This window comes from Micromesistius poutassou (genome assembly GCF_964030765.1).
Source record: "Micromesistius poutassou genome assembly, chromosome: 22".
NCBI lineage: Eukaryota > Metazoa > Chordata > Actinopteri > Gadiformes > Gadidae > Micromesistius > Micromesistius poutassou.
In genome coordinates this window covers 11,283,611-11,308,668 of record NC_140292.1, presented here as the reverse complement: position 1 = coordinate 11,308,668, position 25,058 = coordinate 11,283,611, and the positions used below count along the sequence as shown (strand labels likewise).

The following is a 25,058-nucleotide window of genomic DNA, read 5'->3' as shown; positions in this document are numbered from 1 at the left end:
AAGATATTAGCTAGCTATTTTGATTTGTAAACAATTGGGCCCGTTCCCATCAGCCTATTGGGAGTTTAGCCTGCGGGATGGAAACAAACAGGATATATTAGAACAGGAAAAGATTTGGTTCAAGCACTTGCTTGAGGTTTGTGTTCAGTTTCCCAAAACATCTTCATTCTGTTCATTCTTTTCTTCTAACTGCATTAATATTTTCAAAATCACCAAATGAATGAATCCAAATCATTCAGTCACATCGTAGTATAATTTCCTAATTTATTTACCAAATAAATATGACCTATCTAACAGCTGAGATCATAATTACACATTGTTTCTTGTGTGGTTACATCAACTACGACAGATCTTTGTTTCACTGTAAATGTAGCATAAAAAGGCCTAAGCACATGAACATAAAATAACACCACACAGCTGAAAAAAATACTTTATTTTTGCGATACAAAAGCCATTATATTTTTGTTGTTTCAGAAATCATGAAGGCCTATATCATGATCTGTGTGTGTGTGTGTGTGTGTGTGTGTGTGTGTGTGTGTGTGTGCGTGTGCGTGCGTGCGTGCGTGCGTGCGTGCGTGAGTGCGTGCGTGTGTGTTTGCGTGCGTGCGTGCGTGTTTGTGTATGTGTGTGTGCATGTAAATGTGTGTGCATGTAAATGTGTGTGTGTGTGTGTGTGAGTGTTCATGTGTGTCTGTAAGTGTGTGTGTGTGTGTGTATGCGTGTGTGTCTGTAAGTGTGCGTGTGTATGTGTGCATGTGTGTGTGTGTGTGTGTGTGTGTGCGTGTGTGCTTGGCGCCTCAACACTCCTCGCGGCCCTGGGTGGAGCCGCTGCAGCTGGCCCCCTGCAGGCCCTCCAGGTTACAGAGGCGGGTGCGGAGGCGGTGGCGGTCGGACTGGCACGCCGACCAGGCGCTCCAGCAGCCCCAGTTCCCCAGCTGGGCCACGCTGGGCCGCGGCACTGCAAAACAACACCTTATTTTGAAATTGTTTAAATATAAAAAGAACACATTCATACGGAGGAGGAATGAGGGCCACATGTGCATTTTTTGGGGGGATTCTGAGATTAAAGTCAGAATTCAGACTTTATTATCAGATTTTAATATCAGAATTCAGAATTTTTAAGTCATCATTCTGAGATTAACTCAGATCTCCAAAAATATAATCCCATGTGGCCCCAACCCTCCTCCGTACATTTAAGAAAGAACAGATTTATGATTTTTTAAATATAAGATAAAATAAATCTAAAATGGCTGATGCACAAGGCCCTGCCATCTTTAAATCTGAACCCATGGTGGTGTGCTGGTTGGTCTGAAAGCATACTGAATTTAAAATAACAATAGGATACAATCGTGTACAATGCATATTATAGTATACAAAGTGGGTGGCAATGATGAATTGACATCCAATTACATTGAGTTGAACTGGGGGTTGAGGAAAAAGTACCCAAGTTTCCAACTGTGAACCCTTGAGTTGACACGCCCTCCAAGCTTTAATACAACAGCAGCATTTGTATCAAACGCACAGCCAACAGGGCAGAGAGAGTCCCAGCTGAGCCCTCGCGCCTCCTATCCCAGCTGCTGACCTCTGGGGGGCGCTATAGGGCCCTGTCCCCCAAATCATCCCACCTCCAAAAGCTCCAAGCCCCACTGCCTTGGGGACTCTGAACTCTCCCTGCAAACAACGCACACAGGGATGTACTCTTCTTTGTAAATATTGTCTGATGGTTAGTTTGTATTTAAATATATATGCCGAGATATCTGTAAACAGGAGCTAACCTTCTTACCCGGATTCAGACGGATTCAGTGTAATTGTAAATAATAAACCAGTCGACGATCTGGTAAAACAGGCACACGCAAATGTACTGAACGATATCACAGTGCATCCCAAGTTTACTGTCCACTCATCTCTGTCCTATCTCTTTTATGGTGAGCAGAACTGTACATATTGTACCCAAGCCAAATCCCACGAACCTTGGTCCAAGTGTTCATTAAAGCTATATGAACTTGACCATATACTCCCTTCAGACCGGGGACTCCCTTCAGACCCTCCTAGAGTGTCTCAAGGAGATAAATCACTGGGATGGGGGATCATTTCCTCCAGCTTAACAACGACAAAACAGAAGGGATCATCTTTAGCCCCTCCAAATCCCCCAAAAACATCTTTACTGACCTAGGTTGTCTAACCCTAACAATCCACAAAATCTCCTCCGTAGTAAAAAACAGCTTCCCAGAACTATCTCTAAAATAAAACACTCCCTATCATACCACAATCTGGAAATAGTTATCCATGCTTTCATGACATCACGGCTGGATTACTGCAACTCCCTCTACCTTGGTCTCCTTCAGTCCCTCATATCACGCCTCCAAATGGTTCAGAATGCAGCAGCAAGACTTAAATGGGACAAAATAGTGGGAGCATATCACACCCGTTCTTGCATCCCTTCACTGGCTTCCAGTACAACAGAGAATCCATTTTAAGACAGTTCTTATGGTGTTCAAAGCCCTCAAAGGCCAGGCCCCATCTTACATCTCAGACCTTGTACAGCCCCACTCAGCCCCTAGGTCCCTAAGATCCTCTAATAAGGGTCTTCTCCACATCCCCCGCTCCAGACTCAAAGTAGCTTCACAGTAGCTGCTTCGTGCTTGTGGAACCAACTGCCACCTCACATACGTGACGCCCCCTCCATTTCTGCCTTTAAATCAAGGCTCAAAACCCACCTGTACACCCTGGCTTTTTCTCCCCATTAACTATCTTACCTCTGCACTACTATCTTTGTTTATAAGTGGATGTCTGGGTTTTATTTCTTTTTTATTTAATATTGTTATTTTTACCTTCATTTTTTACCTACTGAATGCACTATGTACAGCACTTTGGTCAGTGCGAACTGTTAAAAATGTGCTTTATAAATAAATGTTACTTACTTACTATATATATCTAAATTCAATGTAACTCAGACAGGGTGAGTTTCAACTTGTTATGCCGCTCATGATGAAAATTATTTTAGTCTATGCTTTATTTTGACCAAATGTTTGAAGCTAACATCAGTACTCATTGGACCACTATGTAGTGCTAACACCAGTTATGAATGGCTTCTTCTCCACATACTATAGTATATATACACCATATAAAGTTGTATGAGTTTGAAGATAAGTCAGACACTACCGTACAAACATGGCCTCTTTGCCATGAGGCCATGTTTGCCATTAAAACCTGTAGGCGTGGCTTATTTACCACTCCGCCCACTTCCAATATAAACTATAATATTATTCTTACCCGTGTTTGACAGAGGTAAGAACTCAACTACCTCCAGAACTCAAGTTTGCTCAACTCGTGTCTCTGAATAAACCACGTGTTGACCATTCACCACTCTCCCAACACCACAAAGGACCAAATGAGTTGTCCGTCACTCACAGTGGACGTGCGCGCCCTCGGGTTTGAAGTTCTGGCAGGCCAGGCCCTCGAACATGTGCGGGCAGAGACACAGGCACTCGCCGTTCACCAGGGCCACCGTGCCTCCGTTCTGGCACGGCTTGCACTTGCACAGGTTGTACTCGGCCACGTAGTCGGCGATGGCGAGCTTCAGCAGGGCCACCCGGGTGTTGACGTCGGGCATGTCCAGCGGGATCACGGTGTAGATGGGCTCCGGCTGGGGACAGCACAGTGACCGTCAGCGTGGTTCAGTGGAAGAGTGGCAGCTGTTTTTCTCATGTATTTAATATTCTACACATGGCATAATAAATAATAATAAAATATAGAATCTCACTCTCCCTCTCTCTCTCTGTCACTCATATATATATCTATATCTATATATAGATATATATATGTTGCAGCATAGGCAAGCCTGTATACATATACAGGCTATACGCGTATATACATATATTAATTACTGTATATATATTATATTTATAAATGCGGGGCAGGTTCTAGGTTCTAGGTTCTAGGTTCTAGGTCATTCCACAAGCTGTTCTCTACCTCACTGTGGATCAGCGCGGGGTTCTCTATGACCGACTGCGCCCACTCTCTGTACACGTCGGCGTTCATCGTCCCTTCCTTCTGGATGGTCGTCCTCATGGTGGCGGCGACTGCTACGTCGCCGCCTTTCACAAACACGTGCAACTTATCCACCATGGCCTCCTTCGTGTTGCCGACTGTGTTGCAGATGGGGCAAAGTTATCAGGACTTATTGGTGTATGTGCTTCTGTCAACCTGGATGAGTGGGTGAGTGCGTGAGTTAGTGCGTGAGTGCCCTGGGGAATGAGATCATAAAAAAACAAACCTTCCTTTTTTTCCGTAACTGAATCACAATCCTTATTGTTGACATGGGCCGAGATCATTGAAGCCTCTATTTTTGCACCAACTGTCAAACACTCTTTCAGTGTGTTCTCGTCCACGGCTGAAACAAGCACAGAACACTTGACATTAGGACATTAAAAGGTGCTGTTGGTAAGATGTTATGCTATAGCCATCGGTCAGTGAACCAGAGTGATGGTATCTGGTTAAAATGCTCTGTGAGAATATCGGTCCTGGTTAACTAGTACACGCCTCTTAGCCTGGGAACAAGACGAATCAGCGAACTCATGTTCATGTCCCCTGGCCCCCCTGCTGTTCAGACAGATCTCCAGCAGACCCGGTCTCCCAGGGCCAATCACAACCGTTGATCTTATATGGGGCGGGTCCGATACGATGATGTGGTTGTGGAACGGCCTGTTGACTGTGTTATCACGACGGTATTAAACTAATTGGAAGGTACTTTTTCTCTAAAAGAAGGTAATCAACTTTGCTGAAGGCTTTGTTGATCCGAAAGATGTGTTTGCCATACTTCTGGTAAAGGTTTCATTTACCCACTGGCTGTAGAGCGCTACGTCACACGTTTCAATGCTCTGATGGTTGCTAGGTCTGTTCAATCGCTTCCAGAGGCATTTGTTTCTGCACCCGTGGATATCACCCCTTGGAGAGTCGACAATGAACTGAGAGGTTCAAGCCTTATGCGTGAATTGGTCTGGAGACAGGTTCTGTACTAGACCCTTAGGATGTAGGACCCCCAGCTAATTTCTCCCCTGAACCAATCAGGGAGGTGATCGGGAGTTCATCTTGCCTGTCAGTCACATGTGCCGACACAGCGTATCTCCACCCGCACTCCTTCACAGGTGGGTGAACGCAACACACAGAGAGAGAGAGAGAGAAATCTTTTTGTGTTTTAAAATATCACTCTCTCCTGCTGTTCTCTGCTCTCCTCGGTTCAACCATAACAACACACCAATAAAAACAAAGGAAAGCCACGCCTACCCTTGGTGGTGAGGACCTCGTTGTTGAGCACGTACACCAGCTGGTATTCCCCGCCGTACTTGCCGTAGCGGGTGTAATGCGTTCCGTACATCTCCAAGAAGTCAAAGTAGGCTTTCTTCTCGTACTGGAGGGGCAGGAAGCGTACCTCGTTGAGGAACTCGTCGGCCACGCGCAGGCTCCGCGGACGCAGCCGGAAGCTGGCGAACTGCACCTTGCCCTTCACCCTGACGTACGTCTGGCCCTGGACACACGCGGGACACACAACGGACTCCTCAGGTGTAGACGAGAGAGAGGGAGACAGGGCCGGGCGAGGGAAGGGGGTGAAGAGAGAGAGAGGGGAGGGTGGGGGGTGGGAGAGAGGGGTGAAGAGAGAGAGAGGGGAGGGTGGGGGGTGGGAGAGAGAGAGAGGGGTGAAGAGAGAGAGAGGGGAGGGTGGGGGGTGGGAGAGAGAGAGAGGGGTGAAGAGAGAGAGAGGGGAGGGTGGGGGGTGGGAGAGAGGGGTGAAGAGAGAGAGAGGGGAGGGTGGGGGGTGGGAGAGAGAGAGAGGGGAGGGTGGGGGGTGGGAGAGAGGGGTGAAGAGAGAGAGAGGGGAGGGTGGGGGGTGTGAGAGAGAGAGATGGGTGAAGAGAGAGAGAGGGGAGGGTGGGGGGTGGGAGAGAGAGAGAGGGGTGAAGAGAGAGGGGAGGGTGGGGGGTGGGAGAGAGAGAGAGGGGAGGGTGGGGGGTGGGAGAGAGAGAGAGGGGTGAAGAGAGAGGGGAGGGTGGGGGGTGGGAGAGAGAGAGAGGGGTGAAGAGAGAGAGAGGGGAGGGTGGGGGGTGGGAGAGAGAGAGAGGGGTGAAGAGAGAGAGAGGGGAGGGTGGGGGGTGGGAGAGAGAGAGAGGGGAGGGTGGGGGGTTGGAGAGAGAGAGAGGGGTGAAAAGAGAGAGAGGGGAGGGTGGGGGGTGGGAGAGCGAGAGAGGGGTGAAGAGAGAGAGGGGAGGGTGGGGGGTGGGAGAGAGAGAGAGGGGTGAAGAGAGAGGGGAGGGTGGGGGGTGGGAGAGAGAGAGAGGGGTGAAGAGAGAGAGAGGGGAGGGTGGGGGGTGGGAGAGAGAGAGAGGGGTGAAGAGAGAGAGAGGGGAGGGTGGGGGGTGGGAGAGAGAGAGAGGGGTGAAGAGAGAGAGAGGGGAGGGTGGGGGGTGGGAGAGAGAGAGAGGGGTGAAGAGAGAGAGAGGGGAGGGTGGGGGGTGGGAGAGAGAGAGAGGGGTGAAGAGAGAGAGAGGGGAGGGTAGGGGGATTGGTAGAGAGGGAGGGGGGCTGGGAGAGATAGATAATAACATGGAAGAGACTAAGTTCTGTTAGTTAAACCTATCGTACCGTCGTCCTGGTGGACTCTCTGACTTCTCTCACGATGTCCGTCGTTTCATGTCCTTGGTCGAAGCCGCCGCCCACTGACTTTGGCCCTTCCCCGAACTTGAAGCTCAGTCCGGACTCGGTGCTGTGAGTGTTCTCTTTCAGAACCTCGGTAATGAGGGTGTCGCTGTTCTTGTAGACTTCATTAGAAACGGTTTCCTCGACATTTGTCTGAAAGAAAGATTTCAATTGATTTTGTATTATTATCGTTGCCGTGCGTCTGACGATCAGTATTTGCTGACATCACCTCATAGTTGAGCACTGCGACGTTCCACGGAAGCCTGATCTCCGCCCGCTGTGTGGGGTCCCACATCCGATTGCAGACTCCGTGGAAGTATTCGTTGTAGAAGGGGTTTTGTGCCGGGGAAGAGCCCAGGATGTTGATCCTAGTGCGTAAAATGAGAGAACGTTGTCTCACTACCGTCACTTCACACGCGTTACCCTCATCACTTAACACACGTCTTCTGAAGATGTCCCCTTGGGGGTCGAGAGATTAAGGTTCCTGTGATGTCTTTTAGAACATATCTGTCAGACAAAACCATAGCTTCACCAAAACAGAGACACAATGTCTGTAGTTTCAAGTCCCATGCTTTTCCTCTGTGTGTGTGTGTGTGTGTGTGTGTGTGTGTGTGTGTGTGTGTGTGTGTGTGTGTGTGTGTGTGTGTGTGTGTGTGTGTCCACCGACCCGTATCCCGCTGCTCTGCCGTGCCGGTTGGTGTCCAGCTCCCTGTTACCACACGGTTTCCGCTGTGGGTCCTCACAGTCCTCGTCCGATTGGTCCTCACAGTCCAGATCGAAGTTGCATTCTAGATTTTTCTTTATGCACGTGCCTGGAAGAGAGAGAGAGAGAGAGAGAGAGAGAGAGAGATTAATGCACTACTATCCTGGCCATTGCCTTATACTTTTATATTACTAGAGAGAGAGAGAGAGAAAGAGAGAGAGAGAGAGAGAGAGAGAGAGAGAGAGAGAGAGAGAGAGAGACAAGACAAAGAGTAGAGAGCAGAGAGAAACAAGAAGTGAGACGTGAAATGGCAGAGACTAATCAAGGCAGGCCAAAACATTAACAACCACAGAATGTTCTCCAAATCTGTCCCAGCGATGCAAACCATAGGGTTACCCGACTCGCACTGGAACTGCGAGGCGCTGCAGTTTGGGGCTGGTGGATGGACGCAGGCCTCCTGCGTGATGCACGCCTCCCTCTCCCCCAGAGACCCGGCGCACGGCTGCCCCTTGAACTGTCCGAACGCCAGGATCCCTCGGGTTCGACTCTGAACACACGGGGAGCAGTGCAGGCAGCGGGAGGACAGGCAGACAGACAGACAGACAGGGGGGTGACAGACCGACAGGTGGGTGACAGACAGACAGACAGACAGGTGGATGACAGGCAGACAGACAGACAGGTTGATAACAGATAGACAGGTGGATGACAGACAGACAGGTGGATAACAGACAGGTGGATGAAAGACAGACAGACAGACAGGTGGATGACAGACAGACAGGTAGATAACAGACAGACAAGTGGATGACAGACAGAAAGACAGATGGATGACAGACAGGTGGATGAAAGACAGACAGACAGGTGGATGACAGACAGGAAGACAGACAGGTGTATGACAGACAGATGGATGAAGGACAGACAGACATAGACATCAGAGTTAAATAGACACACACACAAATAGACCACACAGACAGACAGACATAAGAACCAAACATCACCATTGCAACAACGGCCACAGCACGCCTTCTGTCTAAGAATTAAATAATGCCAAACAGGAAATTTCACACAGCACAAAGTACCAGCGCCAGAGAATTTAGATCAGTTTTTAGATTAATAATCTGCTCAAATCCGAATGAATTGACGTTTCACTTTCTTTTGCTTCATTTTTGTTTCAACCAATCATATTGCTGGAGGTGGTAATCTGTAAGCACCTAATTACAGCAAACCCAGAATCACAAATGTGGCCAGCAGTAGAGAACTAAAACGAGTCAGTAAAGGTTTCAAATAAACACTTAACAAATAAATACTTATAGACTGGCCATGGCACAAATCCCCTTGTGAAAGCGTCATCCAATCACGTGATTGAGTTTCTATTTGGAATATCTCTGAAATAAGAAACACGCATAACTCCGCCCCTTGCGGTTTCTGGCTTCCGGCCCAGGCTCTGTGCCGCCTCCCCCCAGTAGTTCTGCTATAGTATAGAAGGACTGCTGAATCCAAGATCACAAACATAAACACTAATAATAGATCCATCTGCTCAGGCTGCAACATTAGTCGAGTGGATTATTCGATCAAAAATGTAATATTTTCTTGATAATCAATTGATAATTTTAGTTATTCATCAAATACCAACCATTTGCTACTTGTCAGATAGCAGATTCACTAAGTAAGACATCACTTTGGATTTCCTATAATTAATAATCATTTCTAGACAAAACGATCAAATGATTGTTTGATTAATTGCATGAAAATAATTGTTACTTGCAGCTGTACACTCTACTATTATAGCCCTGCATTAAATTAAAGTGGCCCCATGCAGTGCATGAATTGACTCACCCTCTGATTGTTACATGAATTGCACGTCGTCCACTGAGACCATCTGGTGTATGAACAACTCACTTGTGGCGGATCAGGCAACGTGTTCCCCCTAAATAGACATATGGTAAAAGAGTTGCAAGTTATTGTCTAATATGCACCAGGACAAAATGGTCAGATGTTATGATTTGTCGTTGCAAATTTCCCCAATATCCAAAAGGCCTCATGAAACTAAACTTAAAAATAAAGAATATCAAAGGCCTACATTGCCTGTCCAAAAAGAGTGAGTGAGAACAGGCCGTAAAGGCTCAGCTGAAAAGCCTTGGTAGACATCATATCAAGCCCGCAAAAGAAGGGAGAATAAATGGTGCACGACGACTGGGTCTTCACCTTTTGAACTATTTCCCTGTCAATGATTATCCAAAATAAAGAGAGACTGTCAACAAAGTTCTTACAATCAATCATTTTGATTTTGTTGCCAACAGATCAGATTTGTTTAAAAAAACCTTTCCCTGATGAATATTTGGTCATACATGGATACCTTGTTGACTGGTTCATCCCCTGTAGAGCCTACCTATATGCTGGTGTTGGTTGCTCATGTTCTATAAAGGGCTGATAATATGCTGCAGCTTCATTCAACATTGGATCTAGAGTGAGTTACATAGGAATTAAATTCATTTGAATATTATACTTTGAGGCACACATGTTAATGTTATGATCCTGAGATAGCAATGCTAATAGGGATCTAATAATAGGGATAAGAGAATGTCATTTATTTATCATCTTTGTGCATTATTTGTCTGGTTTTGTTTGCCGGTTCTACTTGGCTTCGATTAGATATTAGCCTTTAAAGTTCAACAAATTATGCAATCAAGTACAATTTACGAGAAGTAAAAGCAAATACAGAAGTTACCGTCATAGTGGCCTATGGCAGTTGTCAATGTGGAATTGATGTATATCTATTATTTCTAAATAGTGCCTTCCCAGCACCTGACTTTCACAGACTTGACTGCTATACTGTATAATTATATTAAAACAAAAAACTATATATATATATATATATATATATATATATATATATATATATATATATATATATATATATATATATATATTAAATTATCAAAATTAAATTATTAAATATCAAAAAACGATATATATTATATTAAATAACAAAGAATATTACACATTTGGCTATTCAGATTGTTGAGTCAGCTCACCTAAAATAATGACCCTTGGCCTTCATCATCCACCAAATGTTTCAAACAATTCCTACAAATGTCCGACAATGTGATCAGTCCACCTGCGCAAGCCCCACGCAGTGGAGATCCAGCAATATTACGCTTGGTTCGGCATTAAAATGCATTTGGATCACATAGCGAGGAATGTGCCCTTTATTGTCATAGCCTAATCTTCGTTGATTGTTGATTGTATATGACGCTTAGTTAGTTAGTAACTGGACGTTTTTCATGCTCATTTGGGGTTTTCAGGAAATATAATCGGGGTAGGCTATATTCAACCTTTTTATTGATTATTTATTTAAGAAATCAAGAAACCAAAATGATGTATTTTATTACACATGAATAGCAATGAGACATTTTTGTTCAGAATCCACTGCCCCCAGTTATCGTATATAGGCTATCCATATGCACTTGTGGCTATGGCCATTATTTAATTTTCTTTATTACACGGCTCTTCTCAATGCGCTAGATGAGGATTCATCGAAAAAGAACCATAGCACACTCGTTGCCATGACGACGTTACGTGTGGCAGCTGAGCTGCCGTAAAAATGGCAGATGCGCTGCGGGCAAAGAACCTCCGCTAAGATCACAGAATCCAAGAGTTCGTATCGTAGGATAGGAAGTGCATGAATAAGCTGTCTGCTAATTTATGTCACTGACACTTTTCAGCCACATTTCCAGGGCAAAATAACTTGTCTTATATTCGGGTGATTACGGTATTCTAACAATTTTCTGAGGAAGGCCGAGCTCCGTGAGTGACCAACGACGTGCGTCGCGACGTAGGTCGCATTGGTCGCTGTGTTGGTCGCTCGTGTGGCTGCTTTTGGTCGCTGTGGTCGCCGGCAGGCTTGGTCGCTCAGTCTCTGGGCGGTCGTTAATCAGTTCATTTGCATGTTATTAACGTTTGAATTACCAGACAGTTGAATTACCAGAAAGCCAGGATCTCTGGCAAAAGCTATAACTCTTTATTGCTAATATTATTTAAATAATAATAATTTAATAATAATAATTAATATTTTGAGCTTTATTTTTGCTCTTTTAGTCAAACTTATTGACGCAATCGACCTCTTTCATTTTAACATTTTAGTACGATAGTATGATATACGACGTAATGACGGGCTGCGACGCCTGGCTGGTGTCGGCTGGCTGGCTGACAGCCACGGCTGGCCGCTGGCCACTGGCCGCTGGCTCTGGCAGGATGACCGACTAGGTCGCGACCATAAAAGGGTTATGGGTCATTATATGAAAACGTGCCATTTTGTGTCCCTCCAACAAAACTGCTCTGTAAATCTGAATAAACAATAAAAACTATATATATATATATATATATATATATATATATATATAGAGAGAGAGAGAGAGAGAGAGAGAGAGAGAGAGAGAGAGAGAGAGAGTTTTGTTTCCTTGATATGTCGAGTTTTAAACCCTTTTTTGTGCAAAGCATCTTGCAAGAAATGTAAAAATGGCCTGTCCCACAGTATGATTTTTCTACCTTTACTAGCTATTAAAGCCCAAAAAAGTCAAACTATCATATAAAAACTTAAACTTATATAAAGCCTCAAGTGTTGTTTCATTACTCATGAATGGGTTTTATTCTTAATATGTGTTAAATGTTGACAAAAACAACAATTTACTCGGGTCCCTGGGTTGTTGTCAACCCTGTTACTTTCGATGAAAACACCCCTTCAGAGATAATGGACTGTTCTGAAAGTTGCATCCTTCCAGGAAGTGAAATCATCTGCCTTTTATGAAGTTGATGGTGAAAAGACAGTGAGTGTCCTCTTCTTTTAATGAATTTTCTTTGAGTTATGCAATTTCTGACAGAGGGGGGCAAGCTCATTTTATCAGCCCTGTTACCACAAAAGCATACTTTAAAAAGTTATTTGTTTGTATTTTTAAATGTACATATATAACAACATTTAAGCCTCTCGTGAATGCACACCATGTGGTGTCATGACATTTACCACATGGCTAGTAATGGCTGCCAATAACATTTTTCGTCAACCCTGTTACCATCAACCCTGTTAACATTCTAGGGTAACAGAGTTGACGAAAGTATATGCTTTTGTGTGTATATGAAAATATACTTTTCTTTCCAATAGTATTTACATAATTTACATGTTTTTGCAGGTTTCATACCTAAATATCATGTTTTTCTATTATTCTACTGATAAGCGGGCAACAATTTATTGAGGTTACTGACCTATGCTGATCTATCTTAATACACTATCAGTGCGTTGTTTTAGGAATGTGCTTTATAAATCAAATTCATTATTATTTTCATTATTATAACTTACTACATGAAATAGGTTAGTGTTAACAATAAAGTGATTTATGTGTTTTATATGATTGTGCTAGGATGCCTCTTTCTGCAGCTGAGAAACAACGCAGATACAGACAACGTAGAGATGCTGATCCTGAGAGACGAGAAGCATATTTAGAAAAAAGAAGGAAAAGTGGAGAAAGGACAGAGACACAGGGAAAAAGTCTGTTAGTCTGTTAGTGAACTAAATGACAGAGAAAGGAGAGCCAAGCGGCTGAATTGGAGAGCAGCACAAGTAAAATGCAGAACAGCCAAAGCAGCAAGTGCAGCAGCCATAGATCAGTGCATGACGCCCCCTCTAAGTCCAGAACCAGATCCAGAGCCAGCACCAGGGCCCTCAAGGTTAGAGGAAAGAGAGGTTATGGCTTATGTTCAATGTGGTTGCAGTATATGGTGTCTTTTAGCATTTTGTAAATTTAGATTTAATAGGATGTGTGTGTGTGTGTGTGTGTGTGTGTGTGTGTGTGTGTGTGTGAGCTCATGTGTGTTCATACATGTATGACACTGGGCATTTGAGTGTGTTACACGCAACTCCCTATATATTAATGATAATTTGATTCTCAGTACAACTGTTTGATTAATCAGCGCTTCATTGTGTTGCAGGCAATGGGATCAGGGGCGTTTAAGGTCAAAGAGGGAGAGAAAGAAGCTCCACCATGATCTGGGGAAATTGAGGCAAAGCCTGGAAAAAGAAAAACAAAAGACAAAGTACAAAAAAAAGTACAAAAAGGTACTTCCGCCTAAAGAATAAAACAACATCCCCATCTTCTAAAGTCAAGCATCATCTCAGCACCCCAGTTGCGCGGTCAAAAGCACGAAAAACCCTCAAATTCCATACTGCACTGTTGAGGGACTTAAAAAGCAAATATACAGATTCACGTGATGAGCGAGAGAGGCAGATTATCTCCCAATTGGTATCTGGGCAGATAGTCAAAAAGTACCGCATGCAGAAATATGGACAGATATTTATTCTGTTCAATGAGACGTTAACTGATAACATAGGCTTTTGGTTGTGAAAGCAGCGGCTGGCTGCCACAGCCCCAGGTCGCTCATTGAGCCATACCTCTGGTTGGCTGCGACCTATTTGCTGCCAAAAGGGTCGCGACGCTTTTATGGTCACGACCTAGTCGGTCAGCCTGCCAGAGCCAGCAGCCAGCCGCAGCCATCGGCCAGCGGCCAGCTTGGCTGTCGTCGCAGCCAGCCAGCTGACACCAGCCAGGCGTCGCAGCCAGTCATTACGTCATATAATTATCATACTATCGTACTAAATCATACTCAAATGTTAAAATGAAAGAGGTTGATTGCGTCAATAGGCCTAAGTTTGACTAAAAGAGCAAAAATAAATCTGACTAATTATAATTTATTTGGCATCTGTTACACTGATATTAAACTATATTACTCTATAACTGAGAACTTTGTACATAATGTATCTTATAAGGCTTATGACATTTAACAAAACAAATAGGCTATATATAATATATAAAATAAGCCTACATTATTTGAATATGCCGCAAATTGCAACTAATAGATTTTATTGATACTGATAAAGCAACGATTAGGCCTACATCATTTTAAATTGTAGGCCTACTTCAATAAAAAAAAAAAAAAAATATATATATATATATATATATATATATATATATATATAAATAAATAATATATATATATATATATATAAATAAATAATATATAATATTAGCAATAAAGAGTTGTAGGTAGCTTTCGCCAGAGATCATGGCTTTCTGGTACTTCAACTGTGCAAAAAACGTTAATAACATGCAAATGAACTGATTAACGACCGCCCAGAGACTGAGCGACCAAGCCTGCCAGCGACCACAGCGACCACCAGCAGCCAGACGAGCGACCAACACAGCGACCAATGCGACCTACGTCGCGACGCACGTCGTTGGTCACTCATGGAGCTCGGCCCTAGTGAATTTTCAGGCGATACCCGAAAGAATATTCGTAATAACTTACAAACTAAACGTTTACCATCACTGAACGAAGATTAGTACAACTAAATACACATTTCTCGCTAGATTAAATAAAAGCTATCATAACCCATTTTGATGCCGTATCTATATCAAAATATAGCATTTTCAACTGAGAATAAAGCATGTATTTTTTTGTGCGCAGCCGCACTGATCGCTCGTGTTGCTGGGATTTCGTAGGAATCTTAACGAAAAACGGCATAATTTTCCGTTAGAAGAAAAGATATTAAAAAAAAAGATATACAGATATACGTACCGTTGTATGAGGATAGCCTAGGCCTGTACGTTGCACACATAAAGGCACATTTCGTTATGACTTTAGATATTTGTATCTTTGCAGAATTATCAACATATTTCCCTCTAATAAGTCGGTTTGTGGACACACATTGACAACCATTGTGTAGCAGTAGGCCTACAGTAGCAGTGTTTAAATGTGTTTTATAAATATACCTACATGTGATTCGAGAAGACTGTTAAAAGAAGTAGGCCTAGGATGTTCTCGTGATCCTTCAGCACACCATCTTACCTTTTAAAACATAAGGGAAAAAATACATGGCTAATAACACTATTAAAAAGTAGGCTACTTCAATCTCATGAGGATACTAAAGTATGTTTTCTATTACTTAGCGGAGTGTTTTATTTCCTCCCTATGTCCACAGGGGGGCGTCACTGAACTACGTTAGTAGACCTGATAATAACGCAATGGCCCTATTGTATATTATTATTCACCGACTGTAAAGGGTGTTGCATAACACCAGAACACCAAATAAACAGATCCCAATAACATTATACACTAGAAGACAATCCAGTTACATTGTATCCTTCCACTGACATATGGTATGGCATATAAGCAGCAAAGCTTGCACAATGTCCCGGAAGTGGCGCAGTGTTCATGTCATTGTGCTGGTGCGGAGTCAGCAAAGATTTCCTCATAGGAGCGGGAGGAAGTGTACTGGATATAAATCCACTGGCGAAAAGCTAAACAATAATTCAGTTCGTTTAGTTACAAGAGAACGGTGTAAAGGAAACTGATACAGTCCTGGTAATAAGGCTAGTCCAAAAAACGGTTTAATGTAAATAATAAAATGTCAAAATATGTATTTTGTATGCACTTTCTAAAGTTTACTCACACAAAGAGAAACATGTTGATTCTAATCTCTCTTAGGGTCACATTGTTATGGATATGCATATGATAAATCTGTGTAACATTTTAAGTTCACCCGGGCTCCTTGTAAGCCTATACTCCGTCTGGGGTTGCCCTTTTAGCAGAGCTTAGGCCTAGTGGTTGCAGTCTTGCCCCACTGGCGAGGACAAATATGTGCTGAAGTCACTGTTTTCTAGTCTGGCAGTTTCCTCTGAACTTGGTCAGGAAACTGGGGTGGGGGGGGGTAGGTAAGGTCCTTGGCTAATATTTCTACTGACTAGAAGGACTTCCTGTTTTTTTTGCGGGAGGGAAGGGTTATGGTTGGGGCGTCAGCACTGATTCACAATTCAGGCTTAATATGAAAGATCATAGTGGCTGCTGTTATGTATTTGCCATCGGTACAGCAGCGGTTTTCAATCTTAATTTTTTTTGGAATAGGTCTTTATATAACCAGTATGCCTAATGATGTATTGAAGAAAACAATAGGCCTATATATATAGCGACTATCTAACTTCTTTTGACATGGTAATGCAAAGGTAGGCCTCCCACTCATATTAAGTAGGAACACCTTCCATACAGAACAACACAACACCATGGAGGTCCCAGAGTGTAGAACGTGATTTCTGATCGGTCATATCGGCGGTCAACATCAGACGTCAAGAGCAGAACGAGGGAAAGGAAGGGAACTTAATTGAGGACAACCTTAATGACAGACCGAGGATTAAACGTCGGCACTGGTGGAAGGCCAGTAACCAGCATCATTACCCCCCAAACGGTCACGTGTGGAGCCCTGGTGTTTCTGACATGACAGAGGAAAGCACACTTCCCTTCCCCTTCCCCGTTTTCTTTGTCAGCAAAAGTTGTTCTTATTTTTGCTAGCACCGTGTGTCGGGTAGAGTTGGTTTTAAAAGCACCTTTGGCCCAGTTTTCGCTCTGGTTTGTAGTTTATCGTCTTTTGGCCGATAGATGTGTCAGATGAGTCTTTGTTTTCGAACGCAGTTGTTTGATGACGTTGGGATGCCCACTGACCTCGTCCGAAGGTTTTAACGCGAACCGCAGCCTTGTGAGGAGGGAACGTTTTGACTTCATATCCTGATAAAAGATGTCCTAATCGTCGTGATAGGTGTGACACTGAGGAACGCAGGTGGTGAATCACATTCAGGAATGGGGAACCTCACCATAGTCTTACGGGTAGGCCGAGGTCATTTGGTCTCTATCGTCATTGAGAGCAAAGGCTAACATTTGAACGACAATGTATAAGCAGTGGGAGACGGTGATTTGTTAAAGGTGCCATGACATGCCACCAGGTGTGGTGTGATTAGCCGTTACAAGCCGTTTTGGAAATCAGCCCCTTAAGACATCACAGGTGTGCGTGTCCACCTAGATGTGTGACGGATAGATGAGCAACGTTTGCTACAGTCCACTGGGTAGGCTGATAGACTGATCTATCCAGCACACATCTAGGTGGACACGCCCACTTCCTGCCCCATATGATGTCATATGGGGCAGATTTCCAAAACGGCTTGTAACGGCTAATCACACCACACCTGGTGGCATGTCATGGTACCTTTAAAAGAGTTTTCATCCTAAAAGCCATATCGTACCATGTTATATTAAAACCGAGAGTACGCCTGCTAGAAACTAAACCTCTGATTTCCCGCATCTGTAGAAAACCCACTTGGGTGCAGGTTACAGGAGAGAGGTGGGGCTTTGGGCTCCATTATCTGTGTTTTTGGACGAGACTGAGCCTGGTCTGAAGAGCAGGATCAGCAGAACACATGATCCATTGCCAGGAAGGATGCGTTTCTCTCTCTCTCTCCCCCCTCTCTCTTGCTCTTTCCCCCTCTGTCCCTCTCTATCCCCACCCTCTCGCTCTCTCCCCTCCTCTCACTCTCTCTCCCCCCTCTGTCTTTCTTGCTCTCCCCCCCTCTCGCTCTCTCTTGTTCTCTCTCTCCCTCTCCCCCCTCTCGCTCTCTCTTAATTTGTGAAGTTTTAAAATATTTTAAATCCATAAACTTTAATGTTTTTAACTTGAGAAATAGTTTGTTGGTGTGATCATAGTACCCTACATTATTAACTATCCTTATTACTTTTTTTTTTTTAATTGTGCATATTGTCTGTAGGGTGCTTTTGTAGGTATTACCCCACACTTCCACACAATAACTCAAATGGGGGGAAAACAGTGTACAGTACAGTGTATGTAGTGCTTTTATATTCATTATGTGTCTTACTTTGATTAGTATCCCTACACATCGTGCCAATTTTGAGTGTACACAGGTGACCTGAGGTTTCCAGCTGAGCTTGTGGCATTCTGATTGGACATACTGTAATTGCTGTATTTGGATAAAAATGGTGACATGGCCCGCGATTCCATGATGTTCATCCCAAACCAAAACATGGGACATTCTGGGCAAAACTTGAACTATTTCTTCATCAGCCTCCCCATTTTAAAGCCGCAACTCTGCTTTGGTGTGACCCCTCCTGCTGGCATCGGTGGCCCACGGTCCCAACAACAACACATCTTGGAAGGGAAAAACAGAAGCTTGCTTTGTGCGCCGGTACATCCTCAACGTCTTTAACAACGTAATTATCTCACATTTCAATACCGCAGTAACTCCTGGACCGGCTGCCAGGAATCTTCAGTGGGATGCAGAGGAAGCCAAATGTTATGCAAGCGGCCAACATCACAGGAGCCACCCGACCAATCACGCCCTTGTGCTTCCCTCTTGACAAATGGCACTGCCTTTTGGTTTATATGTGCACAGGCAGAGTACCGGACTAAACGTCTATCCACATAAAGCCTTGGTGCTTTACCTACTTTATCAATGCTTGCTTGGTAGGCCTAATGGTTATTCAATGCATTGTTCAGTATTCCACTAGTAGGCTTACTTTTATATTGTTGCCAATTAAAGCCTTTTGGTATAGAATGGGGGTCCACTCTACCATTTCCCCCAGCGGATTATAGATTTAAAACCACATGTAGGCCTAATATCAGTCAGGCAGACGGTCATTGGTAGGCATATCATCCATACACTTAATTGATTGCCAAAATCTATGAATATTACGGTTGATGCCAAAATATCAACGCGGACATAGAAATATAATTAGCGGTTTAACCTTTTATAGTTCCTTTATTTCGAAGACAGCGTTTCACGTTCTGTGTTTGCCATTCCTGTCTTGTCATCAGTTTAAACATTTCTTATGTCTGTGCAACAAGAGACCGCCCCTTTTAAAGAGCACAAGTTTTACCTCTTGCAGAGCTCTGGAGGCGAAGAGTTAACTTTAGAGGTAGTTTCGTTGTGGCAAAGCCATTTTTTTCCTCCTGCGCTCGGCAGCGCTGGCATTTCGCGTCTTTTCTAAAAAGCTGATGTAATTCATTTCACCACCAAACCCGCAGCCATCTCTGCACAGCTCTGCTGAACCTCTGACCGAGCAGAAAGCTCCCCGGGCTCTTCCTAACGGTAAGCCTGTTATGTAAACAACGTTCATTTGCATAGAACATGACTAGAAAAAGCCATGGAAACCAATGGATGTAGACCATGTTTTTAGGGCGACGTGAGACTCAACATGGCGCGGATCAGGCGATCAGTGCCATCAGAAACGCTCAGATCGTTGATTTAAGTTGAAACTGCACAATAGTCGAAGTTTTCCATTAATTCCAGCTGTGCGCCTCTCCGCGCGCACGTCACTTAGAGAGGCGGACCTAGGTGAAGCCTCTGTTTGGCATGTTGTAGGCTGCTTCTTGCGTTCTGCTTCAGTTGCTGTGTTTTTCTGAGTGGGCAAGGGACGAAGGATGAAACGCTAAGAGCTCCTTATTCTCCCACCAGGTTTATGAGGTGAGTTATTTTCACTCTCTCGTTTTTGTTTCTACTGTGAATCACACAGTTTGAGTGGGCTACCTAATCATACACCAGCCGTATAATCTCCCACTTCGGTTCAAGACATGGCAAATCAAGGTGTTAATTAAATTCGTGGCTGAACTACAAAAGTTTTATTTTAAAAAGTGTGTGTGTGTGTGTGTGTGTGTGTGTGTGTGTGTGTGTGTGTGTGTGTGTGTGTGTGTGTGTGTGTGTGTGTGTGTGTGTGTGTGTGTGTGTGTGTGTGTGTGTGTGTGTGTGTGTGTTTTAACATCACGGGTCCAAGTGGTGGCTATAGTCCATCTCCGGCTGCATTCAGGGACTGAGTCATTCGTTGATTTCCTCCAGATGTGCTGAAGTTAACATTTCATAACTCCGACGGCCAAAGACCATGTTTTTTTACTCTCTCTATAGCTGCACACACGCTTGGTGAAATAGGTATCTACGACTTTCTATATGGAGGATATGTTAGTTTCCAGTGTTTGTCCACTTTTACCGTATCTGTGTTTAACACATTCCTACCATGTTTAGTGCCACTTGGGTTTAGGTTCATGGGTCTGTGATGTCTGTAGCCCACAGCTTGTTTTGTCCTGTCGGGGCTTCCAACGCTTGTGCAGAACTAATATGTAATCCTTTAACTAATATGCACAGTTAACTTTTTTCTTTAGCATTTTTACAAGCTTTTCCTTAATTTGCTGACACAGTCATTCAGTTTGAGCATATACAGCAGAACTATGGCACCACATTAGTTACTGGACAACTAGGGTCATGTGTGACATTCCCACTTCATGTTTATGCTTTGAACACGTCTTGAACTGTTATTGTTGGCCCAACAATTATGTTATTTTTAATGGGTTCTATTTATACTGCTATTCTTGTAGAGTAACCAATTCACCATTTTGAAACTCCTGCTATTAGTTATTGTTTATTGTTTAGTGGAATACATTTTTCTTTAGTTTTTTGTATGCTGCTTCATGTCATTGATATTGCTTGGCCTAATGAACCCAATGGCTTTTTAAAGAGTCCTTATCTGTACCAACTTATCTCTGCTACAATTTCCTCTGGGAATCAATTAAGTGATTATATCTTAACAATTATATGGGGTGGTACTATAAATACCTACAACTGCTTACAAGGAGAAAGCACAAAGCAGGCATTTATAAAAGAAATAACAGAAAAACAAGCACTGCTGTTTCCTTCCTTGTGTTGTGTTAAGTCCGCCCGACATGGGGAGTCATTGAAGGACTTAAACTTTGGGGTCACACTCCTCCCAGATCAGCTGAGCATCACAGGAGCTTCCATAGGGCTGGCATAAGATTAACTAGGTTTAATAGCTCAACCTTTGCTCCCATTCAACCTTTGGGCTACTTAACCACACACACGTCACACACACTTCACAGTAGTGTAGCATGGGCTCTCCTGGAACTGCTCTTAAAGGTATGCCCAAACATAATGCCTTTTTATTGATTGTTAGTTCTGGATATATGGTGTTGGCTGAGATTTTACTCTAGTAATAACTTTTGTATTGCACATTAGCAATCTCTGGTGGTAAAAGACAGCGCATGACATGTCCTTTAGACGTTGAACTTCGATAGCGTACATACATCCGTTGTACGGTGGCTTGTGCACTCATACAGATGCATTGCATTTTACTATTTTGTTGCCAGCCTAAATAATGTCTTTCTTTCTTGAGTGGGGCAAGTATAATGGATAGACTTGAACAGAAGACCCCATTTATAAAGTGCTAAATGACCCGTACATTGATTGTAACTTGAGATTGAAGAATTCTTCATTTCATATTTGCAGATCATTCCCAAATGTACTGACAAAATTAGTTTACATTTGATCCAAATCTATCTTTGTGTGTATGTGTGTGTGTGCGTGCCCAGTCGTGCGGTCACAATCAACATTGTGTGTTCTTGCTGTGGTCATGTTGTATAATACAGCCTTATGGAATGACATAATCAGACATACTGCAAATCTCCCTGCAAATATTTACCCCACGCAACCCCACACAACAGATTGCCGTGTTTTGATGTTTTCCAATAAACAGCCACATCCTCCCCCCCCCCCCCCCCCCCCCCCCCCTCTAACAACCTATCTTCTCTCACCCCCAGCCTCTGAGAATGTTCCAGTGCTAAGCCCCTCCCTCTGCTGAGTTGACGTCCCCTGCGCCAGGAGCTACAGTCCAGCTCATACCCGTCTGTTTTTGTCGTGTGGTGAGGCATCACCACCGTCGTCGTCGTCGTCCCTGGCGACGTCCATGTCCGCGGACGTAGAGAACAAGATGACCATGTCCACACCGGCCGGCGACCCTAGCCCCGCCTCCCCCACCAGCTCGCCCACCTCCCCCTCGTCCAAGCCCACCTCCATCAAGAAGAAGAAAGGTGATTTTTTTTTTTGTCACTTAGTTTCGATGCACACAAATGTTTTGTTGATTTTAAACCTGCACTGTCAGATTTCACATTCCCATTACTAGCCTCCTGCCTCTTAGTCGTAGCTACAGTTAGAGCTTTAAATCGTCTATAGAACTATTTATAGAAAAGAACTCCCTGTGTGATTGACTCATGGATGGCTGGGTTTTATTCTTGACAAATATCTAGTTCAGATCATGTTTGAATAGAGTGAAGAGTGGTAGTAAATGAGTTAGCTAGTGCAGATTTAAAAGGGGGGAAGGTTGCCAGGACGGTCTAGTAGCGGGTACCCAACCTGTGGGCACTCAGCTACTTAAGGTCATGTATCTGACTCCATGGCGAGTCTCTCTTGCATACGAGCCCGCACTAGATGCATCAGCATCAGCATCATGTCCCTCAGAGTCGATAACGCCGGCGACGGTGTCGAGGCTAAACGGCGATTGTTGCTGTTGTTGTTTTGTGCGCCAGCCCCGGAGAAGTCGGACGATTACCTGCTGGGCAGGTTTCAGGGCGACGGCGTGAGGTACAAGGCCAAGCTGATCGGCATCGACGACGTCCCCGACGCCAGGGGGGACAAGATGAGCCAGGACTCCATGATGAAACTCAAGGTGAGCGCCGGTTACCGCGGCGATGAGAGGCGGTGATGCTGTAGCTAAAGGCGAGGTCGCGGCAAACTCATTTAGTTTGCGCTGACGTCATCTCAAGATGTGTAGTGTTACTTCTGTAGTGCGACTCCATAGATGAATACAATCATAAATAAAATCAAAATATAATCATACTGTTATATTGGAGCCGAGCAGGCATGCAAATGTAGCTTAGCAGATTTTTTTTTTATGCTTTACTTTTGACGTGGATATTCCAAAGTTTATTTTGTCTCTTCCGACACGGCTGTGTGCTTTGGGCTCACACTCAAGCCATTTGACAGATCAGTTTTTCTATGATGGTAAAAGTGTTTTCTATCCCCAGGGCATGGCCGTAGCCGCTCGCTCCCAAGGAAAACACAAACAGAGGATATGGATCAACATCTCCATGTCGGGCATCAAGATCATCGACGAGCGAACAGGGGTGAGGCGGTAGACTGCGCCCCTCGATGGGTGGTCAGCGGGGTCTGAATTATGCAGGAGCCGGTGGGGGGGTGGGGGGGTGGGGGGGGACCTGAGCTTCCGTGAAGGAAGAGTTTGGGGAGGTCTCTCCCGTATATCTATCTATATATATATATATATATATATATATATATATATATATATGTGTGATCACTTCCCAGCGCTTCATTCTAATGCAATTCGCGTTAGAATGAATACATTAGAATAGCATTCATAATTGTGTATTTTAGCATACAAAATTGTTTAAACATTGTTTTTATTGTAGGTTTTGCATGTTGAACGTAGACATGAATTGCAAAATAAAGAAGAAATCTGTAAAAAGAATAGCACAATTTGCTTCACCCCTAGAATTAGGAAACTTATTTTACTGCACATTCTGCAAATTCTAACCTTAGATCAGCATTGCATAATGTGCTAAAGTTATGCTACATAATAATACAAGTAAAAAACAAATGTCCTTTTTTGGGGTCAGGTTATTGAGCACGAGCACCTGGTGAATAAGATCTCCTTCATCGCCCGGGATGTGACCGATAACAGAGCGTTTGGCTATGTGTGTGGAGGCGAGGGGCAGCATCAGTTCTTTGCCATAAAGACTTCTCAACAGGTATGTATTTACAAACAAACGCACACACACACTCACACTCTTCTGTATAATATTTGTACCTTGCACATGTCCCCCTGAATAAGTGTAGTGGATGAAGTATCCAACCGCCCCCACACAGGCACGTACTCACTATGTAGAAGTAGTGTTGAAAAGCGCTTTGTAATCTAAATGCAGTGAATTAGAATAGCGACATGACCTTTCCTGTTGTATGGTCCCACAGGCTGAGCCGCTGGTGGTGGATCTGAAGGATCTGTTCCAAGTCATCTTCAACATGAGGAAGAAGGAGGCGGATGCAGCACAGAAGGTAACTGATCTTTACAATAATTATATGAGTGACTACAGTTATTGTATCTAGTACACACAGAATAATATTCCCAGCTGATGCAGCAGCTGGTTGACAGTATCTGTGTGACATTTTCGTTGGAGGCTATTCTCAAAATACAAGTATAAGTATATTACAAATTCTGTATATGAAGTCACTTTTATTAAGGTACTTTTATTTTCACCAGGGGGAAAATGGCAGCGTCATTGTTGAGGTGAGAGTGTGAATAGTGTGGAGGATTTTCCTCATCGCTAACATTTGTCAACATTATAAATTGTATAATTTCAATGATTAACCTGCGGTGATTTAATGTGACATGATCTATGTTCTGTTTCATTTTCTTCAGAATGGAAGCGCTGCCTTGCCCACTGTGGATGGAGAAGCCAAACCCTCTCAGGTAAAAAGGGTCAGAGAATTTCGCAGCGGTTCTCAATCCTCATTGGCTGATCCGGCCTCTCTACGTTTTCTAATATGTTGTACAAGATTGCGTGTAAAATATTTGCCTGTAATCTTCACAAAACTCTAACCACACGCACATCCATTGACATGTAGTTGCAATGCACATATCAACGGGTAAGGACTAGTTTTTATTATTTTACACAGTGGCAAAATTCTACAAAACGGGTCAAATATTTGTCCCAGTCCATCCCTGTTAACGGAGCATCACGTGACACACTGTTGTGTTGCGTCTCTTTCTGTCCAACCAGCCAATGAACCAGCTGGATCTGTTTGGCGTCATGTCCACCCCTTCAGGCGACCTGTCCCCCCCGGTAAGTGTGCGACTGTACACATGCAGTGCGATCGACCCCTTGTCGTGTCCTGACACATGCGTTATGACCAGCATCATTGTT

The 25,058-nt window shown here is 43.9% G+C and overlaps 2 protein-coding genes across 2 annotated transcripts; one reads left to right on the top strand and one right to left on the bottom strand.

Moving 5' to 3' along the window:
• Positions 1 to 414: 414 nt before the first annotated feature.
• c9 (complement component 9) lies at positions 415 to 9,579 on the bottom strand. Its single transcript, XM_084486779.1, has 11 exons — positions 9,474 to 9,579; positions 9,230 to 9,320; positions 7,793 to 7,943; positions 7,361 to 7,505; positions 6,923 to 7,061; positions 6,640 to 6,846; positions 5,287 to 5,527; positions 4,277 to 4,393; positions 3,973 to 4,148; positions 3,412 to 3,646; positions 415 to 958 (listed from the first exon to the last, which is right to left on the bottom strand). The coding sequence occupies exons 1-11, from the start codon at positions 9,542 to 9,544 to the stop codon at positions 798 to 800; spliced, it is 1,734 nt and encodes a 577-aa protein (XP_084342905.1). The 5' UTR covers positions 9,545 to 9,579; the 3' UTR covers positions 415 to 797.
• A 10,032-nt stretch (positions 9,580 to 19,611) lies between these two features.
• Positions 19,612 to 25,052, top strand: LOC311367657 (disabled homolog 2-like; the record flags this gene model as incomplete). The annotated part of the gene is made up of 9 exons (XM_084486472.1): positions 19,612 to 19,743; positions 21,882 to 22,151; positions 22,647 to 22,786; positions 23,145 to 23,243; positions 23,754 to 23,885; positions 24,106 to 24,189; positions 24,395 to 24,421; positions 24,554 to 24,604; positions 24,915 to 25,052. Coding segments are annotated over exons 2-9 (795 nt in total), but the record flags the coding sequence as incomplete, so codon positions are not given.
• Positions 25,053 to 25,058: the final 6 nt, after the last annotated feature.